Consider the following 21,569-nt stretch of genomic DNA (forward strand, 5'->3'; position numbering starts at 1 on the left):
AGGGAAAAGTTACCCTCATGGTAAGAACACAAAGTATCATAAAATCAGTAGGAGAAAATCCACTAATTGGTACCAGAGGCTCATTTTTCAGAAATTAAGTAGATAGGCTTTTGGATAGGAGATCAGGGACGGGGGGGATGTAATTATGGGTTTGGGGGTTTTCTTGCAGGTCTTTTAAATAGCTTCTAAGACTTTGGCTTTGTTTTTTAAAAACCATTAACTTGCATTAAAAAAAAAAAAATCACAGATAAAAAAGTGACTGAAAGGCACAGCACAAAGGTATATACCAGTGTTAACATTTGAGTTCCAATAGATTTTTGACACATTTTTGACCCAATAGGTTTTTGACACATTTCACATTTCTTTTGAGAGAAATGAGCAAAGGAATTCAGAAGCAGAATGAATCCCAACAGTAAGTAGACATTACTGGAAAAAATCCTTAACAATAGGTCATGATCTAAGCACTGAAAGATTAGAAGAAAAACCCATCAAAAAAAACAGAAGCCTACCCAACAAATGAAACATTTTACTATTTTACAATTCCAAGCCCAAACTATTGAAACTTTACCTTCTGTAAAGAAGTTCCTTTCTTATTTCTTACATTACAGAACTTTCTAAAGCCCAGATATACAAGCAAAATGCCCATGGGAGTTAAATGATTTCCATTGTAAAAGTCAGTTGGTTTGCAGCTTGTCGCACAACTACCACAGTAAAGCATCCTTGAAAAATTTATTACTACAAGGTACATTAATCAGCTGCAAAGGATTTGCATTGGAACTGCTGTGAAATTCAATTCGAGACTTAATACATTTGCAACAAGTCATATGTCCATCTGGCACAGGAACATTTTAAATTCAGTGTGAATGATATTATATTACTTACCCTTTCCTTCTCTAGGGGGTGCCTCCTTGGCTTTAAAATCATCAACCAGTGCTTTTGAATCAGTCTCCAACACAACACCTATTTGTATTTCAGGTTTAAATTTAGGGTACTTGTTACTAAGCAAAGGATACCATTTGGGTGCCTACATAATTAAAATCAAAAATAAAAACCAAAAGTACTTTAAAACCCAAGAAAGATAACATACTATTATTATAGAAAACTCGATCTTGATCTAGCACTTCTACTTCATCATCTACAGAAATATACCTTGGTTTTTATTTCTAAAAATTTGATCTATTTTGAGTACGCTATTATCATGAAATCACAGAATCAACCAGATTGGAAAAGACCTCCAAAATCATCAAGTTTAACCCTTGATCCAACACTGCAGTGGTTACTAGACCACGGCACTAAGTGCCACATCCAGTCTCATCTTAAAAACCTCCAGGGACAGTGAATCCACCACCTCCCTGGGCAGCCCATTCCAATGCCTGATTACTCTCTCTGTAAAAAATTTCTTCCTAATATCCAACCTAAAGCTCCCCTGGCAGAGCTTAAGACCGTGCCCTCTTGTCCTACTGCTGGTTGCCTGGGGGAAGAGACCAACCCCCACCTGGCTACAACCTCCTGTCAGGGAGTTGTAGAGAGTGATGAGGTCTCCCCTGAGCCTCCTCTTCTCCAGGCTGAACAGCCCCAGCTCCCTCAGCCTCTCCTCATAGGACTCGTGCTTGAGTCCCTTCACCAGCCTGTTGCTCTTCTCTGGACCTGCTCCAGCACCTCAGTATCCCTCCTGAACTGAGGGGCCCAGAACTGGACACAGTATTCAGGGTGTGGCCTCACCAGTGCTGAGTACAGGGGAAGAATCACTTCCCTGGACCTGTTGGCCACACTGTTCCTGATCCAGGCCAGGATGCCATTGGCCTTCTTGGCCACCTGGCACACTGCTGGCTCATGTTCAGCTTCCTGTCAATCCAAACTTCCAGCTCCCTTTCTGCCTGGCTGCTCTCCAGCCACTCTGTGCCCAGCCTGTAGTGTTGCATGGGGTTGTTGTGACCAAAGCGGAGGATCCGGCACTTGGCCTTGTTGAACCTCATCCTGTTGGACATTAAACAGAATTGGGCCCAACACTGATCTCTGGGGGACACCATTAGCAATCGGCCACCAACTGTATGCAGCACCGTTCACCACCACTCTCTACATTATATGAAAACATTCTGTAGAATGGTTCCCAGAAGACTAGCTGAACATACTCTTTTCCACCAAATTGTACACTGAACAAGCTAGGAAGAGAAATATACAACAAATCTTTAATTAGAAGAGAAAACCTTCAAGTCCTCAACTGAAAGGGCACAGTATGTATTGCACTGCAAATGTATGCATTGCAAATCCTTAAGAAGAGTAATGTCAAAATAATACAGGGTCGGTCCTGTATTGTGCTTACTCTGTGCTGTAATAAGGGGCTAGAAATAATTGCCTAACACATCTTCCACTGAGGCCCATCAAAAAAAAAAAAAAAAGAAGACTTGATTTGATGATGGAGATTCAATTCAATTGTTCAATATCTATTGCTTAGATAATTTTTTCCAGGTGGTTAAATAATGAAATTGTGTAGAATTATTGGTTGCAAGTGATCCAATTATCAAATTCAGAAGTAAGCAAGATTAGTACAGCAACACTTTCATTTGTTTATGTTCTCAGAGTCAAGAAAGAAACTCCTATAAAGAAAAAAAAAAGAAAGAAAAAGTACTAAGCCCCCCCCCATGATCACCATACATGATCAGGTAGAGTCAGATTCCAAAACAAGACTCAAAAGTTTAGCCTGTGCCTTAATTCAAATTGTAGTAACAGTCCTGTTGTCAAAACATAATTTTTAAAGCTTTATACATCATGATATACCTGTTTCTTTTCCTGTGCAGCTCTCAAATCAAGAACAATATAGCCTATATTCTCTTTAGCTGAAGACACGGGATCCAATGCAAAACACTGGAGTTTGATAGGTGTACGCTGCAGCCTGGAAGAGCAACTCAGTTGAAATACTAAAAGTTATCTCTGCAACTAGTTCTCAAAAATAATTAATAAGTTTCAAGCACACTAATGACATAAAAATTATTTTTTATATAACTAGTTTCATTAGGTCAGAAACTGAATTTATATTGAACGTATTGTAGCCTCATCATTAAGTGAGAGAATGAATCAAGTGGTTTAACTTTGTAAAAGGAGTGCCCTTGAGTCTGAGTCTCCAGTGCTATTAAAAAGACAATAGCAACAAATAAATACAAACTCATCCACATAAAAGAAACAAGCATAGCACCTCACAAGAAATTTGAATTTCACTTGTAAAGGCATCTTAAAAATAGGACTTATGGAGAAAGTTTTGTGTAAAGTCCCTAACTACATACAGGAACAGATAAGGTGTCTAGCACATGGTACATGCAGGTGTCTTTCTCTTGTCAAACAAAGAAAATATGGCCTCTTTAATTTCTTTGGAAATAAGGTTGTAGTATTACAAACTGTAAGTTAAAACCAAACGACAGTTACTCAAACATTCAATTTCTCAGCTCTTCTCCCTGACATTTTCAAAAGCCAGAAAAGTAAGTTAATTTCGTGTCACAGTATACATAAGAAAGTTTGAATCTAATGCTTGAATTATAGCATTAATAATTTGCTCTAAGCTCCTGTGGGTTTTTTTTCAGTGGTGTAATATTACATACAGTACCTCTTTTTGTTATGGCAACATTATGCTAGATTAAAGTAAAAGAAAGTTTCTAAAAACCAATTTAGTTGACAGTAACACAAAAATTGTATTTCAGAAACCATAAAGACAAGAAAATCAAATTTTATTTCCAAATTAGATTTAACTTTTTAACATTACCTGTGCTGATGAAGTGCTTTCCTATCCAGTTCCCAAGCCAATTCTGTAGCAAATTCTGGCTGATCAGTATGCTCTATGGGATCAGTAGCCAACTGTTCACCATCAAACTTTGCTTCAACTATAAGACTGTGCTTGGGTCGTTTTGGAAAACAGCGCCCTGTAAAACAGTGTACTTGCCATGTGCCATCACTAAGAAAGAAGCAAGAGCCCAGATTTATACCATAAACCGATTACACAAAATTAACTTCCTGTACCACGTTCCCTCCACTTACTCAAAGAGCTCAGATTTATGCCATAAAGCGATTACATACAATTAATTTTCTGTATAACTTTCCCTGCACTTACTCTAAAGCTGTTCTTTACATTAAAAGGAAAAAGCCTTCACACTGTGCAGAAGTATGAAAGAACATCATGAAACACACTGTTTGTGAAGCATCCAGAAACAAGGCATTAAGTAACAAAGAACAGAGAGAAAGAAGCTAGGCAATTGGTATGATTTGAGAAATTTATGATTGGTAATAAATAAGTGAGCAGGTGAAAAAAAGCAATTGACTATTTTGCTTCAACTGCAGATATTATGACTGCCCCACACCTAAGTAGCAGAATATGATCTTATAAAAGTAGTAAAAGGTATTTTACCAGCCACTTTCTGGGAAAAAAAAAGTCACTACCAGATTAGGAAAGAGCCTAAAACTGTGTATGATTGGTCCTGGGTTCAACATCATCTTGTATTCTGATTAACAATTTAAATGACTGGAGGAAGTGAACACTTAAAATTTACTTATATGACAGTGTGGGGAGAGGACTGTGGGCATTTTAGGGAACAGGAACTTATTTCTAAGCTCCTTTAGCAAACTACATAAATAGACAGAGAGTTAACGGGATTTACTTGCCCGAGAGAAACCACTCCACCAAAAAAACCCAAACAACCAGGAAACAACTCGAAACAAAAAAAGACAGCCCCCGGACCCACAGGCTAATTAGACCACAGCAAGTAAAATCTGTAGAAATACAAGATGAAGAACGAATAGCATTCAAGTCAACACTACATAAAAACTTACAGCAGATCTCTAACAAGGGATAGAAACACCAGAATACTGCTTAAAAATAAAGTAATAATAATAATAATAATAATAATAATAATAATAATAATAAAAATCAAGGCAGGACGGTTGCTTTCCTCAGTCATTTTAAATAATACATTGGGTAAATACCTCCAAATTCGTGTTGGGGGTAGCCAGCCCTGGCTTTAAGATACGTACGTCCACAGTTTTACTAACATAGCCTGATTATTCAGTGTTGCTTGGCTTTCGCCACTCACGCCACCAGAGCAAACACCTCCGGAGGCAGCGAGCACCCCTCCCTCACATTCCCTTCGGCATGGAGACGATGAGCAGCCCCCGGGAGGCCGCGGCCGTCCCGCCCCCACCCGGTTACCTTCTAGCACAGAGACGACGATCAGCAGCCGATCGGCGGCTCTGGAGACCATCTCCCCGCTCCGCCCGGGGGCCGCCGGGGCCGGGACGCCTGAGGCCGCTCCGCCCGCGCTGCCGCCGCTCGCCGCCCTTTTGCCGCCCCGTAGCCTTTAAACGCCAACCGCCGCCGCGCTTCCGCCTGGCAACGCCGGCCCCGCCCCCCCGGGACCCGCTTCCGCCGCCGCCACCGCCACCGCCCCACCCCTGAGCCGGCACCGCCCCCGCACCGCCCCTGAACCTCCCCTGAGCCAGCACCAACCCCACACCGCGCCCGCTCCATCCCTGAGCCGGCACCGCCCCCGCACCGCCCCTGAACCTCCCCTCAGCCAGCACCAACCCCACACCGCACCCGCTCCGTCCCTGAGCCGGCACCGCCCCGCACTGCCCCTGAACCTCCCCTCAGCCAGCACCAACCCCACACCGCACCCGCTCCGTCCCTGAGCCGGCACCGCCCCCGCACCGCCCCTGAACCTCCCCTGAGCCAGCACCATCCCCACACCGCACCCGCTCCGTCCCGGCCGCGCTCCCGCACCGCCCCTGAACCTCCCCTGAGCCAGCACCAACCCCACACCGCACCCGCTCCGTCCCGGCCGCGCTCCCGCACCGCTCCTGAGCCGCCACCGCCCCGCCACCGCCCCCGAACCGCTCCCACACAGACCCGGCACCGTCCCGACACCGCCCCGGCGCCGCTCCCGCCCCGCTCCGACATCGCCCCTGCTCCGGCAGCAGCACTGCCTCTACCCCCGCACCGCGCCCGCACCACTCCCGACCCGCCCTGGCATCGCGTCGCGCTAAAGGTCTCTGAGGACAGCGCTATTACGTCGCCTCCCAACATTACAGTTTTCTCGAGCGCCCTGCACTGCCAGTCGACCAACACCAGCTACTTCAAAGACGTCCCTTCTATTAAATCCGGGAAGTTTCGTTACTTCCATCCCCCCTCCGCCCCAGCCTGGGATGGGTGTCAGGGCAGGACGATCTGGATCCAGTCCCTAGCGAAATGCAGCTTTGTCCTGCTTAGGTAACGTTTTAGGGTATTCTTGTCTTCCACGTGAAGTAATCATCAGTTAAGCAGCCATATCAGGAATTAGTGTGTTCCCCCACTTGGCATCCCAAGTTACCTAAGTATGTCTTGACGGTAAGGCAAAAGAAACCATTTTTAAGTTTGCAATGTTTTGTTTATTAGATAGCCTAGCAAATCTTTGCACTGACATAAAACCCTCGTGTTTTAGTAACACACATATTCTGTAAAGATTGTGGGTCAAGGTTTGCAAACATCAGGAGAGGGAGAACCCTTTTCCTTTTGCAAGAATTTATTCCGGTGCTGAAACACTTCCCAAAAAGACATTTTCCCATATCTGAGTTGAATTTGCCCAAGTTCAGTTCTGGGTGCTGCTTTTTGTTGTGTCATCTTCTGTTGTATAACGTTGCATTTGGCATAGCACCTCTTTGTCTACATTCTGAGTTCTTAAATTTCTGTCACTCAGCTTCTGCAAGGCGGGTTATAGATACATTTTATACATACCTTTTACATAAGACCTGGAGGCAGACCCCTGAAAAGTGAGTGATTTTGGCTAGTGAGGGACCATGATCACAGAATATGACAAAACGATACAGTTTACCTGTACAGCTTTTTTATTACAAAATTGATTTCTCTTGGCGTGATTCCTGGAAATAATATTCTTGTGAACTATTGTTGAATAAACAATCACTTCTTCTCATAACTGTTCATGGATTTGCTTTTTGCCTATTTAGCAAGATGAACTGGTTCAGCATAGGGTCAGATAAATGCCAGAGCAAAGGCAAAAGACTGAGCATGTGATTAACCATGCTGGTTTATGTGTGTTTATGTCTGCACATGGCAAAGCATGTGGGATCTCCCCTTTTGGCAACAGCAAGCCATTAAATCAGGTCAACTACCTCATGGAACTTTATCCTTTTACATTCTCTCCTGGCCCTAGCCTGACTTTTGTCTTCTGTGCCAAGAACCTCATCACTACGAACTTTTTCCAGTAAAGACTTTTTTTTTTTTAAAAAAAGGGAGGAAGAAAGGCAGGAGAGAAAAAAGACATGAAGAAGACAATGGGGCTTTCTTGGTCTTATCTTCATTTGTTTTGCAGTACACCAAGTCTTTACCTATTAATCCTAGCACCACCAGAGATTTTCTTATTATGCTTTCATTGACTTGCCTACTTGTATATCCTCTTATGCCTTTGCCTGCCCAGGTGTCAGCTGCAGGTTGTGCCCCTAATCTTATACCAGAACTGGACAGTAGCAGTGAGAACACATGTGGGAGGCAGTGCCCAGGTAGAGGAACTCCTTTGCTTAGTGACAGAGGTGTGGGAGGAGGTAAGCAAATTGAGCAGTATCTGAAAGTCTGACCAAGAGAGGGACTACTTGAAGAATATCCCACCTTCCCAAGGACAGATCAGTCAGGCAGACAGGATACATGACACAGGAGATTCCATATCCTCTCTTCAGTTTGCAGAACATCATGACTTAAGGGATAGAGGGGAATGCTACTGACTTGCACAGATGGTGTATTTCCTCTGTTATAGCCCCCCTTTCTCAGGTGCCCAGGAATAGTAGGTACAAGGCTCTGCAACTGGAGCTGAACAGCAATGAGGATGGTGCGTCATTTAGGTTGCACTTGTCGCTGAGGTTGAACTGCTGAGGTTACTTCCTCTGTCAAAACCGCTTCCATATAAAAAAAAGAAAGATGGGTCATTGTCGTAGGAGACTTTCTTCTGAGAGGAGCAAAAAGCCCAGTATGCAGACTGGACCCAAAGCCTGTGTTAAAGACAGTATGAACAAACATTCTACTCTGGTATAGCCCTCATTTTATTAACCATTAATACTTTTTCATGTAGGCAGCAATGAAATTGCAATAAGAAGTCCAAGGGCAATTAGAAGAGACCTCAACACCTTGGGATGAACTGGCTAAGAGACCGGGAGCACATGTAGTATTCTCCTCTATCATTCTGGTTGCAGGGAATGATGAAGGAAAAAACACAAAGACCCAGCAGATCAATATCTAACTCTGAGGTTGGCAGAATTCTGTCACTGGCAGAATTTTGTGGTTTTTGATCATCAGGACTGATGATGACAGATGGGGTGCACTTGTGTTAAAGGGGGAAAAGGATCTTGACTCAGGAGTTAGCAGGGCTAATTAATTGAGTTTTAAACTAGATTGGAAAGTGGAAAGGGATAAAACCATGCTCACTAGCACGCCTGGGAGTGGCAAGCTAATGTTGAAGGGTTAGTGTGCCAGTGAGGTCCTTCAGCCTGCTCCGCCATGTGCTGAGGAAATTTAATATGCTGAGGACACTGTAGCATTCAATTACCCCTGTATTAATGCGTGCATCAGGGGTGGGTGTTGAAGTGTTAGACAATATGGAAGCACTTGAGGACAGTCACATAGGAATTAGGGCTTCTTCCCTTCTAAAGGTGGCAGGATTGATAGCCAAACTGAAATTCCTCTACAACAAATTAATCTACAACAAAGCGTGCAGCATGGGCAAAAACGGGAGGCGACGGAAAACATTGTGCAGCCTGAGAATTACAAGGTAAGCACTCATAAAAACATGGTGGGATAATTAACGCTTCTGCTGCAACAAGTGGCTACAAACTATTCAGAATTAGCAAGGAAGGAAAGATGGTGGGGTAGTTCTGTATATTAGGGAGAGTTTTGACTGTCTAGAGCTTGACAATGGTGATGAAAGGGTAAAATCTGCTTTCTTGAAATTTGTTATGCCTTTTTTTAAAGGCATTTCTTTACTCCAAACTAAGGACAACTCCAAACAGCAGGGACAACCTAATGACTCTCAGATATCAATAAGAATACTAGAGTTTGAAGATCATTGTAAGGCACCTGTGCCCCTGCAGCCCATGGAGGATCACCGGCTTGGTGTCATCCATAGATTTGATGAGGATGCACTGAATCCTACTGTCTATGTCATCAATAAAGATATTGAATAGTATTCATCCCAACATGAACCCTTGAGGTACATCACTTGCTGCTGATCTCCATTTGGAGATGCAGTTGGCTGCAAGCTTCTGGATGCATCCATCCAGACAGTTCCTCATTCATTGATTAGTCCATCCATCAAAACCATACCTCAGAATCAGTGATAAGGATGTTTTCTGTGACTGTGTCAAAGGCCTTACAGAAGTCAAGACAGATGACAGCAGTTGCTCTTCCCTCATCCACCAGTGCAGTCACTCTGTTGTAGAAAGCCACTAGATTTTGGCTCTTGGTGCTCATCTGTAGTGTGTATACACACAAGAGGTGTTGTACATGGATGTCCAATTGTTTCAATCTTACTGACAGTTTAGGATTTTGTAAGGGATCTGTTTTTACATTCAGATTGGAGAGTGAGAGAAGGAATGTAAACAAATATTTCAGCACAGTTTTTAAATAGGAATAGTAAGAATTGTACCTCCTAAGTACCAGGAAGAAAACAACCAAAATCGTAATTGCAACTTTCATAACATACATTGTTGACTGCAATTAGTTTGAACACTATTGTTAAAATTGTTACGGTGGTGAGTGCTTTCCTCCACTATCAGAATGATAATTTTCTTCTCTAAATACTGAGCAATTATAGCAATTGTAATACCATCAACTGTTGCTGAATCCAGTGGCCAATCTTCACCTGATCTTTCATTTCAGCAAACCTGAATAATTGTTCTCTGGATATGCAGGAGCAGTTCTCTGACTGCAGCAGCAGTCAGCAGGATGAAAAAAGGACATATTTTAGGGATAATTATGTTTAAATTAACTGTCTTAATCCTCCTTCATTACACCATGCCCACTCAAGGCAGTATTATTAACGGAAAAAACTCTAATAAATAAATTTACACTACATGTGAGCCATTCTAAATTTTTTTCTAAATATTCTCTAATGCATAAAGTGATGCTGAACCATACTGCAAATGGCTACTGCTAAATATATTTTTAATGAGAAAAATAAAATCCAGGTAAACTTCTTAGATGAAGTTAGATGCCTTCTTAGATGCCTTGTCTAAAACCATGGAACCTTTCTGCGGGTATGATACAATTTATCCAAAGCTTGCAATGTCTGCCTACAGACTTACACAAATTACAGAGATGATGACTCAATTGCGCTTTATCTGAGGCCTCCTTCTTTCAACATTATTAGAAAACAAAAACCATTATTATTGGAACTACATGAGATAGAAGTGTAAAATGTGGCCATTGTAATTATTATTCATTATAAGATGGACATGAATATTAACTGTTTCAATTTTTACAGCATTGAACAGCATCTAATGTGGCATGAAAACGCACAGACTCAGAGCTACTGTAGAACTATTGTAAAACTACCAACCACAGTTGGTGGGTTTTTTCCCACTGGTACTAATTCCTAGATGCTTCAAAGAAGGATCAAGGTTCCTTTGTATAAAATATGAACATATATTAAAGGAAAAAGATGTTTCTTGCTCTCTTCTTCACCATCAAGTGAAGTATATTAATTATCAACTGCCTGTCAGGCATAGCACTTTGAATCCTCACTTGACTGTAATAGTTGGAGACTATTTAATGCAAATGACAGTGTTTATTTTTTATGTTATTATAGAGTATTACATAACTGAATATGCTGCATGTTAATATTTTTACAGTCCAAAGAACTGATACTTGAAAACCTAAGAACTTTGTCTTGCTGGTATATTCTAATGTTTTTAAAGTGTTCCAGACTGGATCATTTCCTTCTGCTCTTGCTTTCATAGCAGAATCACAGAAATATTTTAAAGTCTTAGTCCCTGTGCTTAAAATGGGCAGTGTCAAAGACTAAAAAATATACAATTTATTTTTTTGTATTTTACTCTTTTTTTCTACAACTTCAGTACACCACTGACATCAGGGATTTTAGTTTTTCCAATGCCTTCAATCTAAATGCTATTAGGTTATAAAAGTGATGTGTAAAAATCAATAGTACTCACTTTCAGTTCCAGCTAAACAAAATTTAGCAGTGCCTGGATTTTTTCTTTTGCATCCTCTAAATAACCTTGAAAAAATTAGAATGATATAATTTGGATTATACTGGAATGCAACCAGAATAACTAGATTGCAAAGGACATTGCTCCCAAGACATACATTTTTAGTAATAAACAGTTGTAAGAAGATGAGTTCCATATCATTCCACCTCTGGGGTGAATAAATATACTGCATGAATTTGTTGGTTAATACATTAACATATTTATGTTAATATTTCAGGCCCCAAAAATCTCTCTGCAGGAAATCAAAAAGGCCTATGTGTCTGGAAAAAAAATAAATCTAAAACTTGCAAATCGTTATTTCAAAACTAGAATCTTTCATTAGTTGCTAATCCAGACATCATTTCTAGTTTGTTCTGGTGCTTGTCCTTTTCTTGGGTAAGATTTTAATAGTAAAATGTTAAGTGAACAAAATAGCAATGTAAATTAGAAAAAACACCTGAAGTTCTAAAGTGATTGAAAACTTTACTTGTATTGCTAAAATGAAAGATTGTTAAATCATAGATTTAACATAGATTCAACAAATCCCTTTCCAGGTGTTTTCTCACTTTTTTTTTTTTAATCTGCAGTTTTATATTTATAACAACCCACTGAAAAGACTGAAACAGTACTGGAAATAACTTTTTTTTTTTTTTTAAAGAAGCAGGAATTTTGCAGATTTATTTGGTTTTTTCCTAGTTTATTCCTCCAACTAATGTGATGAAAACTTTCTTATTTGTACTGTGTATTGCCAAGAAAAGCATGCAGCATTATAGAGTATCAGCACCACGCACTTTTGGTTTATCTGTTTTAAAACAGATAAATCACCCTCACATTAAGGATGGATCTCTTGAATAGAATAATTTACCCTTTAATTGCATGTAACCAGGGCTGCAAAAAGGAATTTTTGGAACTAAAGTCAAGGGCTCAATGCCCATTGGCACTGATGAGTGGTGGACTCCACCTGAGGGATTAGGCAAGTTCACATGAATGCCTCAGAATCAAAGGCTGAAATGTGTTAGTGAGAAGCACATTTTGATGACAAAAGATCCACTGGAGAAGCCTGACTTATGAGATTATACTAAGACTGAAAAAGCAGCAATTTAAAAAGGTTTCTTTTTACTGGATACCTGCATTATTTAAATCTGGCTTATTTGCATTGGGTTTTCAAAGTATTATATTCTGTGGTTAATTTGACGTGCTTTTGGGATTTCTTAACATTAAGAAATTTCAGCCTTGGTTTTATCTTATAAAATGATTTTTTTAACATCATAAAAATCATATTCCTCACCCTGCCACTCCTGAAAAATGTAAGCAGTCTTAGTGAAGTCAACATAATACTTCACATGGAAGAAAAGCTCAAGAGTGTTCAGGTCTTAAATGTTTCGCATGAGTTCTTTTCAATAGTGAGAATGCATATAACTTTACAACTGGCTTGCAGTAATGCTACATGATAGGGAGATGTATGCCCTTCAGATCTCAAAAACTGTTATAATTGGAAAGAAAATTACACATGATGACTCTTTCACATTTTCATTCCACAACAAAACAAAATAATCCCATATATTCCTGGAGAAAAATAGTTTTACATGACTAAAAATAGTTATTTTTCAAGTGAAGTGTGGGTTAAATTATCAATCTGAATGCTTGATAGCATTTCAACTTCCAATATTTTTTCCATGGACTTTAAAAGGGTTTTAGATTAGGATATTAATTAATTTATTTATTGCAGATCAAGCTAAGTCCGTAATAAGTCACTCAGTTCCATCTTCCTTTTTTTTTGCCATAGAAGTTCATCTGCAAGTATTGGCTATATATTCTTTCCAAACTTAACCAATAGGTCTGTCCTTTACTATAGAGTTGGCAAGCAACATAATAATATAAATATAATCCCCATAAAGAAAATGAAGCTTTTTTCTTACATGGTTTTCAATAGTATAGAATTTATAGATTAACATAGTACTAAAAGCAAGGATGAGTTTTGGCCTATATGCCCAATTACATGGCTATTGTCTAATCTTTGGGAAAAGATTAGACAAGCATTGGTTTGAATTAATGTAGGTGTAGTCTTGAGACAGGGAGTTGGAAATTATGATCTTTAAGGGCCTCTTATAACATTATTTTTTAATTTAACGGTGTCTGTTACATACCTACAGTACGTGTATTGAGAATTTAAAATTGATCAAGAATTAATTAATTTATGATTTCAAAAATTACATGAGTATTGGTCACAAAAATAATGAACAAATTGATCAGAAGTGAAGACAAACTTGGATAAAGTGCTGGTATATTTTTCTCAACAAAGTTGAGGCGGGTGGAACAATTCCTTTGAATAGCAGTACTGTTCAGATGGAGAATAAAAGAACGTTTAGTTCTTTCATCCTTTGGCTGAATGTTAAAAATACACTGGGTGAGCAACACTAATTAATTTTGGCAACATTGTGTGTGGACACAAAAAGTAGTTCCCCTTCATGTAATTGCTTTGCTGTTTTGGGGTTTTCATTTGTTTGGGGTTTTGTGTTCCTTTTTCACTTGTATATTTGTTTTGTCACAATGATCTAAATAACTGAAAAAGTAGTCTACTACAAGTTGCTATCAAAATTTTTACAGGGGGTTGTCTGAGAATGGAATAGCAGGAATAAGACAAGACTTCTTAGTTTCTACGAATTCTCAAGGTTCCACTTTTTTTAGCCTTGACAGAGAAAAAAATAAAACATAACTAACTAGTGAAATAGTTGAAAATTCACTCTATGCAAATATAACCAGCAAATATGACAGTTTAGATAATTTGAATAATAATAGCTGAGACAGTTACCAGGATAAATGTGAAACATATATTTATCAATATACAATGCAGCTTATACCACAAGCAGTGCTACAGCCTATGACTTGATAGGGACACATCATAAATTTTTTATATATATTCAAAATTATATCTCTATAAGACTGTGTTACATAAAATTACTGTAATAGAACTAGCTGTAGAGAAATAGCAGTGGAAAGCTATCTCGGAACATTTAAATTGACCTTGCTGAAAAATACAACATTATTAACAGATGTTACTAAAACTACAACTGAATGGAAAATGGTGAAATTATTTCTGCAGGATTTATATTAGGACTCAAAAGCCATAAAGTAGACTAGATCATAACACTTTGAGAATGTCACACCCCAGGAGAGAACCACACCCACGCATGCTGGAAAAATTAGAAAATATTAAAATAGAAAGACTTTATCTCTGCCACCTTTTTTAAGGGTTGGCATGGTCTGTAAATTCATTCTACTCTTTTACCTTTGGCATCTATTTTCAGCTAGAGATATGTCCTGATAGAATCCAAGCCTTTTTCTCCATTACCTTTCTTGTGGAGTCTCTAAGGATTTCTCAGGCATAAGAATAGTTCATTATGTTTAATTCAGGAGTGTTCAGTGTTCAGTCTAGCTTCTGTGGTTATTCATATAGTTCCTTGTTTAGATTCTGTGAACTGGAGTGATGTCTTGGTAACTCAGATCCTTACAATTTTTTTTTTCTTTCTGTCATTTCCGATTCTGAGCGGAAGTACACTGCGTATATTTCATACTTCCCAAGCTTTTATTAACTACACCAAGAACAATTAAGCCACGCTTCTCTCACAACAAATGTATGTTGGTCCAGACCCCTTAGAGGATTTCCTTCCTTCCTTCTCTTTCTCAATCCTCTATTCAGAAAATACTTCCTATATTTTCTTTGTCCTAATACTTATCTTCATTATTGCTCAAAGTCAACAACTTCAAACAACTTAGAGAGCCACATCCTGCTAGATAGCTTCTATATTCTACTGTCCATGAAGTGGACATTCATACTCTTCTTGCACTTTTAGTTACGTAGTGAAACTGGATTTAAATGCCTATATGCTGTGTGGCTTCTACCTAAAACTACACTGCAGAGATTTTTTTTTCCTGCACGGAAAAAAAAGATATGGACTTAATAGCCAATTTAAATGAAGAAAAATAACTGCAATATTTTGAAAAGAGTAAATTGCTTACTCTTCGAAAAGATGTCAGATGCACAGAGATAAATCTTCAGTGATATATTAGCTTCCTGTACCATATTTAGTGTGAAGGAATTTCCATTTTTTTTTAAGATAAATGTCTTGTCCTTTACGTTTTCATCTTATAATGCCATCTCAGTTTTAAAAACAAAAGATTGTTTTTTTTTAAACAAACCCGAGCTTGATCTGTATTTTAAATGTATCTTAGAAATGTGCACCAGTTTGATTTTTCAGATGATCTAATGATAAAACTTCCTGGACAATACTGCACCTTATAAGACCAAATCACCTAGCAGCTGAAATGTCAGATGAACTTCAAGACAAACAAACATGAAGTGATGGACCTGGGGCAAAGTAATGCCAGCTTCATGCATAAAATTGTGAGCTGATCATTACTATGCAGAAGATGGACCTTAGTTTATGACACATTTGTGCAAAACTTCAACTTAATGCTCTATAGAGGCAAAAAAAAAAAAAAAAAAAAAGAAAATTGGAAGTTAGGAATTATTTGAAAAGTAATATGAAAAAAACTCAAGGAGGATCATTCTGATCCGTGTATCTCAGAAAAGATGTATTGGAACTATAAAAGATTCAGAGGAGGGTAAGAAGGATGACCAATGGATATAACAACTTCTTTCCACTTCTTTACAAGGAATGAAACAATAAGGTGTGATTTTTCAGTCTGAAAAAAAGAAGCAAAAGCAATTCAGTGAGGGTTATGGTAGAGGTTGCAAAATCACTGATGGTATAAATTCAGTGGGACTTCTAACAAGAATCAAGGCCAGAAGGAGCCAGATTCAAAACAGGAAAAATTCTTCCGGCAGCAGCTACATTTTCTGTGAATCTGCTCACTACAGGATGTTGGCAATGCAAAAACTTGACATGAATTCAAAGGGAGCCTGGAGTAGCATTGTAAAAGAGATCTGTTGAGGGTTACTAAGCAGGAAAAGCAAAGGAATTCCCTGACCTGAAAGCAATTAGTGACTAGGAAAAGTATGTGGGGGCAGTCTCATATGTAATTGCTCTGTTCTTACTAATCACTGGGCATTGATGGTTCAAGTCCTTTGGCCAAATAACAAGGGTGCTGCCCAATGCTGATTGCATTTGTTTTCATATAAAGGCCAAGGGCTGATTTCCAAAGATGCTGCACACTTCCAGTCTTGCTGGTTCAAATGGAAAACCCGTAGTATGCCTTTAAATCAGATAGATGTTATCTTACTGTTAGTGTGTCTTCATATGGGATTGCTATGAATACAAAGCAGTTACAATGTATCTTATAAAAGTAATTTATCTAGGGGAAAACTTCCTTGGGAAGTTTTGTGAACTTTTTTCCAAATGGAAATGGAAGCATGCAATGATATCTCTGGGCAGGAATATATCTTTGTCTTCAGAGGGAAGAACAAGGGAGGTAAAGTTAAGAAATACATGAGATATTCATGGGAGAATATCTCATGAGATATTCATGAATACATGAGATATTCAATTCAGGGATCCACAGCTAAATTCCAGTGTCTCAATTGATCATACAGGATATAAATCAGGATATATTTTACCTTTACAACCTTTAGAGACAGAGAATAATTGAGGATAAAATTTGATACTTAGAACCAGACATTTGCTTGTGTGATTTCAGGTTACAAAAAAAAATTCTCTCTTCAATTTAATTGATTAAAGTAATAACCATATTGCCGGGACACCTCCACCCTCACTCCCCCAAAAAACAATCAATGAACCAACCAACCAAAAACACTCTCAAAAAACCCAAATAAAACAAAAAAACCCAAACAGCATGTCTAATACTTTATGTATAGCAACCTATTTGTAAAAACAAAAAGCTCACATTGTATTTTATCTCTCTACCCTTCCCACACAATCCTCTAGCAGCAGCCAGAATTTGTGGATTATGAATGCAAGGATTTTCACAGAAAAGCAGTCCATAGAAATGTCCTTGATCTTGTAATAGTAACCATCATCCCCTGAGCTTAGCATTGTGCTGAATATACTATTACTTTTCCTGAATACAAAAGACGAAATCTGTGGAAATGCCCACGTTTTCAGCACATCATTAACAAGTTTCCAGAAGAAATTATATAATAGCAGCAACACAGAGCACATAAGCAGCCCTTAAAAACAGAATTTTATTGAATTAATGAAAAGACAATGATGCTAAGGAAGCCAAGATATCTCATCTCTTATATTCCACCTGATGTTATAAATGGTTTCTATTTCTGAATAGAGCAGGAAATCTTATTTTGCTCTCCAAATCCATGTGAATCAAATTTCCAGAAATTTAATACTCATACCTTAAAAAAATATATAGGGCTTATTTAAGGTCAAAATTAGTGGAAGAAACTCTTAAGAAATCAATAGCATAAATAGAAACATAAATAAAGCCAAGAGTACCTCCTTTTGAATGTTATTTAGCGGCAAAGTTATTATTTAGGGCCAGTTCATCCTTGATTTCCTTTCTGTGAATTATAGTCCATGGATCTCAATTTTTAGAGAAAATGTAAAATACAGTGATCAATCCAGAACAATATTTATATTTGAAAAACCAAGCAAAAGCAATACAAACCTGAACATGTATTTTACTACTGTAAAACTAGTTATTTCCAACAGGAAAGCATGTCTTTTGTGATGTTGTATATGAGTTGCTTCTCTTTAACCTTTTAATGAGAAATATGTATTCCCACTCTTTTTCATAAGAGCCAGTATAATAGGATACAAATCTTCGGAGAATTCTCTATAGCTTCTACTATACAAAAGCTGTTTGGTCTGGGTAGCACAACCACAATTTTGCCATGTAGTTCTGTATCTGATCAATTACTCTGTTTCAGGAAAATTTTTTAGTGTCAATGAGCAGAATGCTATTGATTGGGTAGACAGTTAGAAAGCCAAAACAGAATCTCTTCTGCTTGTTTAAAAGGGAGATAGACTTGAGCGTCTTCATACTTTTGCATTTATCAAACAACCAGTTTTATAGAAAGGGCAAAATTGAAATGTACTCACATTCTGTAGAACAAGGTTGGAAAACAACTCCTGGAATGTAAATAAGAAAAACAAAAGGTATAGCTTTTGGCTTGTAAGGGTAAGGGAAGTAAGGAGTCCTTGTGATTTTGGGTAGTCAAAACTAGGGTACACACAGACTCCAAAAGACTGTTAAGGAAAACTGGCACACAGAAGGCTTTTGTGTTGAAATGGAGGGAGATTATGATGTGTGCAAAAAATCTGGTTTACAGAGATTACAGAATATGTGATCTCTACTAAGTAACAGGATATTCCTGGTAATGTTATTTGACACTGAAAGAGAAAGAATTGGCAGTGACTCGGCAAGTTAATTAGACTGCCTTTATCTGAGTACAGTTCTGCTACCTCACATTCTCTCCATTTAAGTGATCTCCTACTATATTTGGTGACTTTGACCATACTCAATACAATAGCACACAAATTAACTTGGTGCTATTATGAAACAGTTTGTCTCATCTCTGAGACTAAGATTGTCATGGGGAGCAGAATACAGATGGTGGCGAGATTTCTTTTGGAACACTGAAGGTCATCATTTGACATGTGGGAAAGACAACAGCTCTACAAAAGAATGAGACAGAGATGGAAGTGTCTATAGAAAAAAAATAGTTTATTCTGCATTTTTGCTAGCTGCCTCCAAGACTTTTTTTTTAATTTATTGCTTCAATAATCTATTCTGGAAATGATTGGGGGGCAGAGTGGGTGGGTCAGTGACTGAGGACAGCACTTAGAACAATGGTTGAAAAATGTAAATTTTGCATTGCAGAAGAGTCCCCTTGTTAGTACTCTGTGCACTAAGAATTAGTGCTTAGTGATTAATGCACCATTGATTTTCTAAGATAGAATTCAAACAATTCATAAACTAGAGAACCGATTTGAGGGCAGGGTGCTGGGTGTAACAAAGTTAAAAATTCAGATTGAGACAAAGGACTATTCATTGCTCCTCTTCAAGTGAAAGGATTAGGAAGAACTGCAAATATTGGCAAAGACAAATGAACCATTTAGCAGCTGGCATAAAAATCAAATACAATTTCTCGCGTAGTTTGCGATACATTAGCAAACATAGTATTTTAAAAACCGTGAAACTAATTATTCTTATGAAAGGAAGTGGAAATATTGTGGAATAGCTTGAAACACATAGATAGATCATTTGTACTCCCTTAGTGTTACATTAAAAGAGGAAAAGAATCACAAAGATGCAGTGCCTGAAAAAGATTGAAAAAAATTACATCAGAAAATTAGCAGTATTTCTTCTGTTTTGTGGAAGAGTTTTTTCATGATTTTTTATTTGTTTGTTTGTTCTCTGAAAGAGAAAAATTACTTTTAAAAATACCTTCTATATATTAATGAAAGAAAGCTCTGGTTTTAAAAAAGTCTGTATTAGCTTTAAATTAGAACAGTTACACTTGGAATCAAAGAATGAAAACAAAGTAGCTTTATAATGAAATCAATACATTTATTTCTAAATACTCTGACAAAAGGATCTAGTTTTACTTTCAACAGTTACTGGGAAGCTTAGCTTTGAAAGTGCTTATGGGACAGAACACCTCTTCAAGTGCCTCTTAAAAATTTTGCAGAAAACTTTCTATGTCCATTTTTTCTTTTCCCTAAACTTTGAGCTTTGATGATCCCTTTTACTTACATGAAAAGATATGTAACTTCTGTACAACCTCTTGGATAAATGACAAAGTGATTACCATTGGTTGAAGCAGGTCTATGATTAAATGCTTAAAACAAACAAAATCCTCTTTGTACATTAAGCAGCCTTAGATCGACAACCAAATTGCTGATCACTACCTCAAAATCAAGAATTCTAGCATTCTGCCAAAGTGCCTGTGTATCTGTACGTCATCAAGTGGTTCTCACGTATGTGGCCTTTTCAGTACTTTCTCTTGATATAACTCATTTTTTTATATTATAGAATTTAACAGGCTAATTCCTCAGTTGTACAGAAACAGATATTCATGCAGTTGAGGCATGTCACCAGTAGAGTTCAACGTATCCTTTTCTTGCTTCTACTTATTTTTCTTTTGATTTGTTGTTTTGTTTTGTTTTTCCTTTCAATTCTGATTTCCACCAGCTTTTAAAAGCTCATTTTTGTGCAGTCGCATGGAGGGGATCAACCTGATCACAGCACTTTTTCACATTCTTTCCTTCATATAAGAGTATTCCTCCCAGGTTACAGGGAATCCTTCTGAAGAAAAATGGAGACCAGCAAACTCCTGAGAAGTCAGCTCAACCAAAAATTTCAGGATTGTGAAGAGAAAGTAGTACAATCTTTGTATGTCGGCCAGATGACACAAGCAGCCAAAGGTGGTTTGTTTTTTTTTTTTATTTAAGGTAATTGACATTCTGTCAATTTCTTATTGTTGTGTGATGTGTGAGGTTGACCTATTACAAGATTCTCAAACTGGGAATGCTTTTTGCCACCATCCTTAGCAGTGACAGCACTACACCAGGAATAGCACGAGCTCCACATTTTTCTCATGTGGTATTAACAAATTTGAGTTCCTGGCTGTGCTCTCTACCTTCAGAGGGGGACTATAAAATGCTCCTTGTGGTCCTAAAATTTTGGAACCTAAAAGTGGACTTCAACTCCAATCTGCAATGGATACTGCTAAGTCCAGCCAGGTAAGGCTTTCCCCTTACATCAGCATGCTGCCAAACTGCATGAACTTTAGAACAAATGGAAGGTACTCAGTGTTGTTTGTTTTCTCTGTTTGCAGGCACACATTTACAGCAGCCAGGAACAAACTCCCTCCACTGCCTCTCCAAATAGGGCTAAATTGGCTAAGTGCTGGCTTATGACGCTGTAGTTTACTATGTTGCAGTAATTTTTGTATCACACACTGGGAAATTTTAGTCCAGAACAAAAAGAACTTAAGCTAAAGAGTAGTCAAACAGAATTTGGATGATCCATAAGAAAGAATTAATTTACTGCAGCAGCTTATATTACTGCCTGTTTAGCTCTATTTTTAGGTGTTGAGATCTTCTTAGGCACATAGATTAAGTTACAGGATCCTGAATGGAAGAAATTCGAGGGGACTGTGATTGAGATACCACAGTGAGAGTAATTATTCTAAATGAGCTTGACTGGCTCAAATCATATGACAGTGGAGAAAAGAGCATTATTCAGAAATGAATAAGAGTTTAAAACATAGAATGGAAGGAAGGAAGATTATTTCTTCCACATGTGTGAAATGAATGAAGATCTTAACAAGCTGGAATAGCTTTTAAGTTGTAAAAGGGAAAGCTGAACTATAATACTTTAAAGCCAGCTGTCATGCCTCTGGG

At 38.3% G+C, this 21,569-nt stretch overlaps 1 protein-coding gene across 9 annotated transcripts in view; it reads right to left on the minus strand.

The window, feature by feature from the left end:
• The window catches only part of CEP120 (centrosomal protein 120), a 67,123-nt gene extending 61,740 nt beyond the window's left edge, over positions 1–5,383 (minus strand). For 2 of the 9 annotated variants that reach the window (XM_064642636.1, XM_064642637.1), the window contains exons 1-4: positions 5,192–5,383; positions 3,755–3,911; positions 2,779–2,893; positions 883–1,024 (exon numbers count right to left, since the gene is read on the minus strand). In XM_064642636.1, the coding sequence (XP_064498706.1) occupies positions 883–1,024; positions 2,779–2,893; positions 3,755–3,911; positions 5,192–5,243 (466 nt within the window). In that variant the 5' untranslated portion in view covers positions 5,244–5,383. Of the gene's footprint in view, positions 1–882; positions 1,025–2,778; positions 2,894–3,754; positions 3,912–5,191 lie in introns of those variants that run through there. The other 7 variants (XM_064642634.1, XM_064642633.1, XM_064642639.1 and 4 more) reach the window with 6 other exon arrangements.
• Positions 5,384–21,569: the final 16,186 nt, after the last annotated feature.

Source organism: Pseudopipra pipra, chromosome Z (assembly GCF_036250125.1).
Source record: "Pseudopipra pipra isolate bDixPip1 chromosome Z, bDixPip1.hap1, whole genome shotgun sequence".
Taxonomy (NCBI): domain Eukaryota; kingdom Metazoa; phylum Chordata; class Aves; order Passeriformes; family Pipridae; genus Pseudopipra; species Pseudopipra pipra.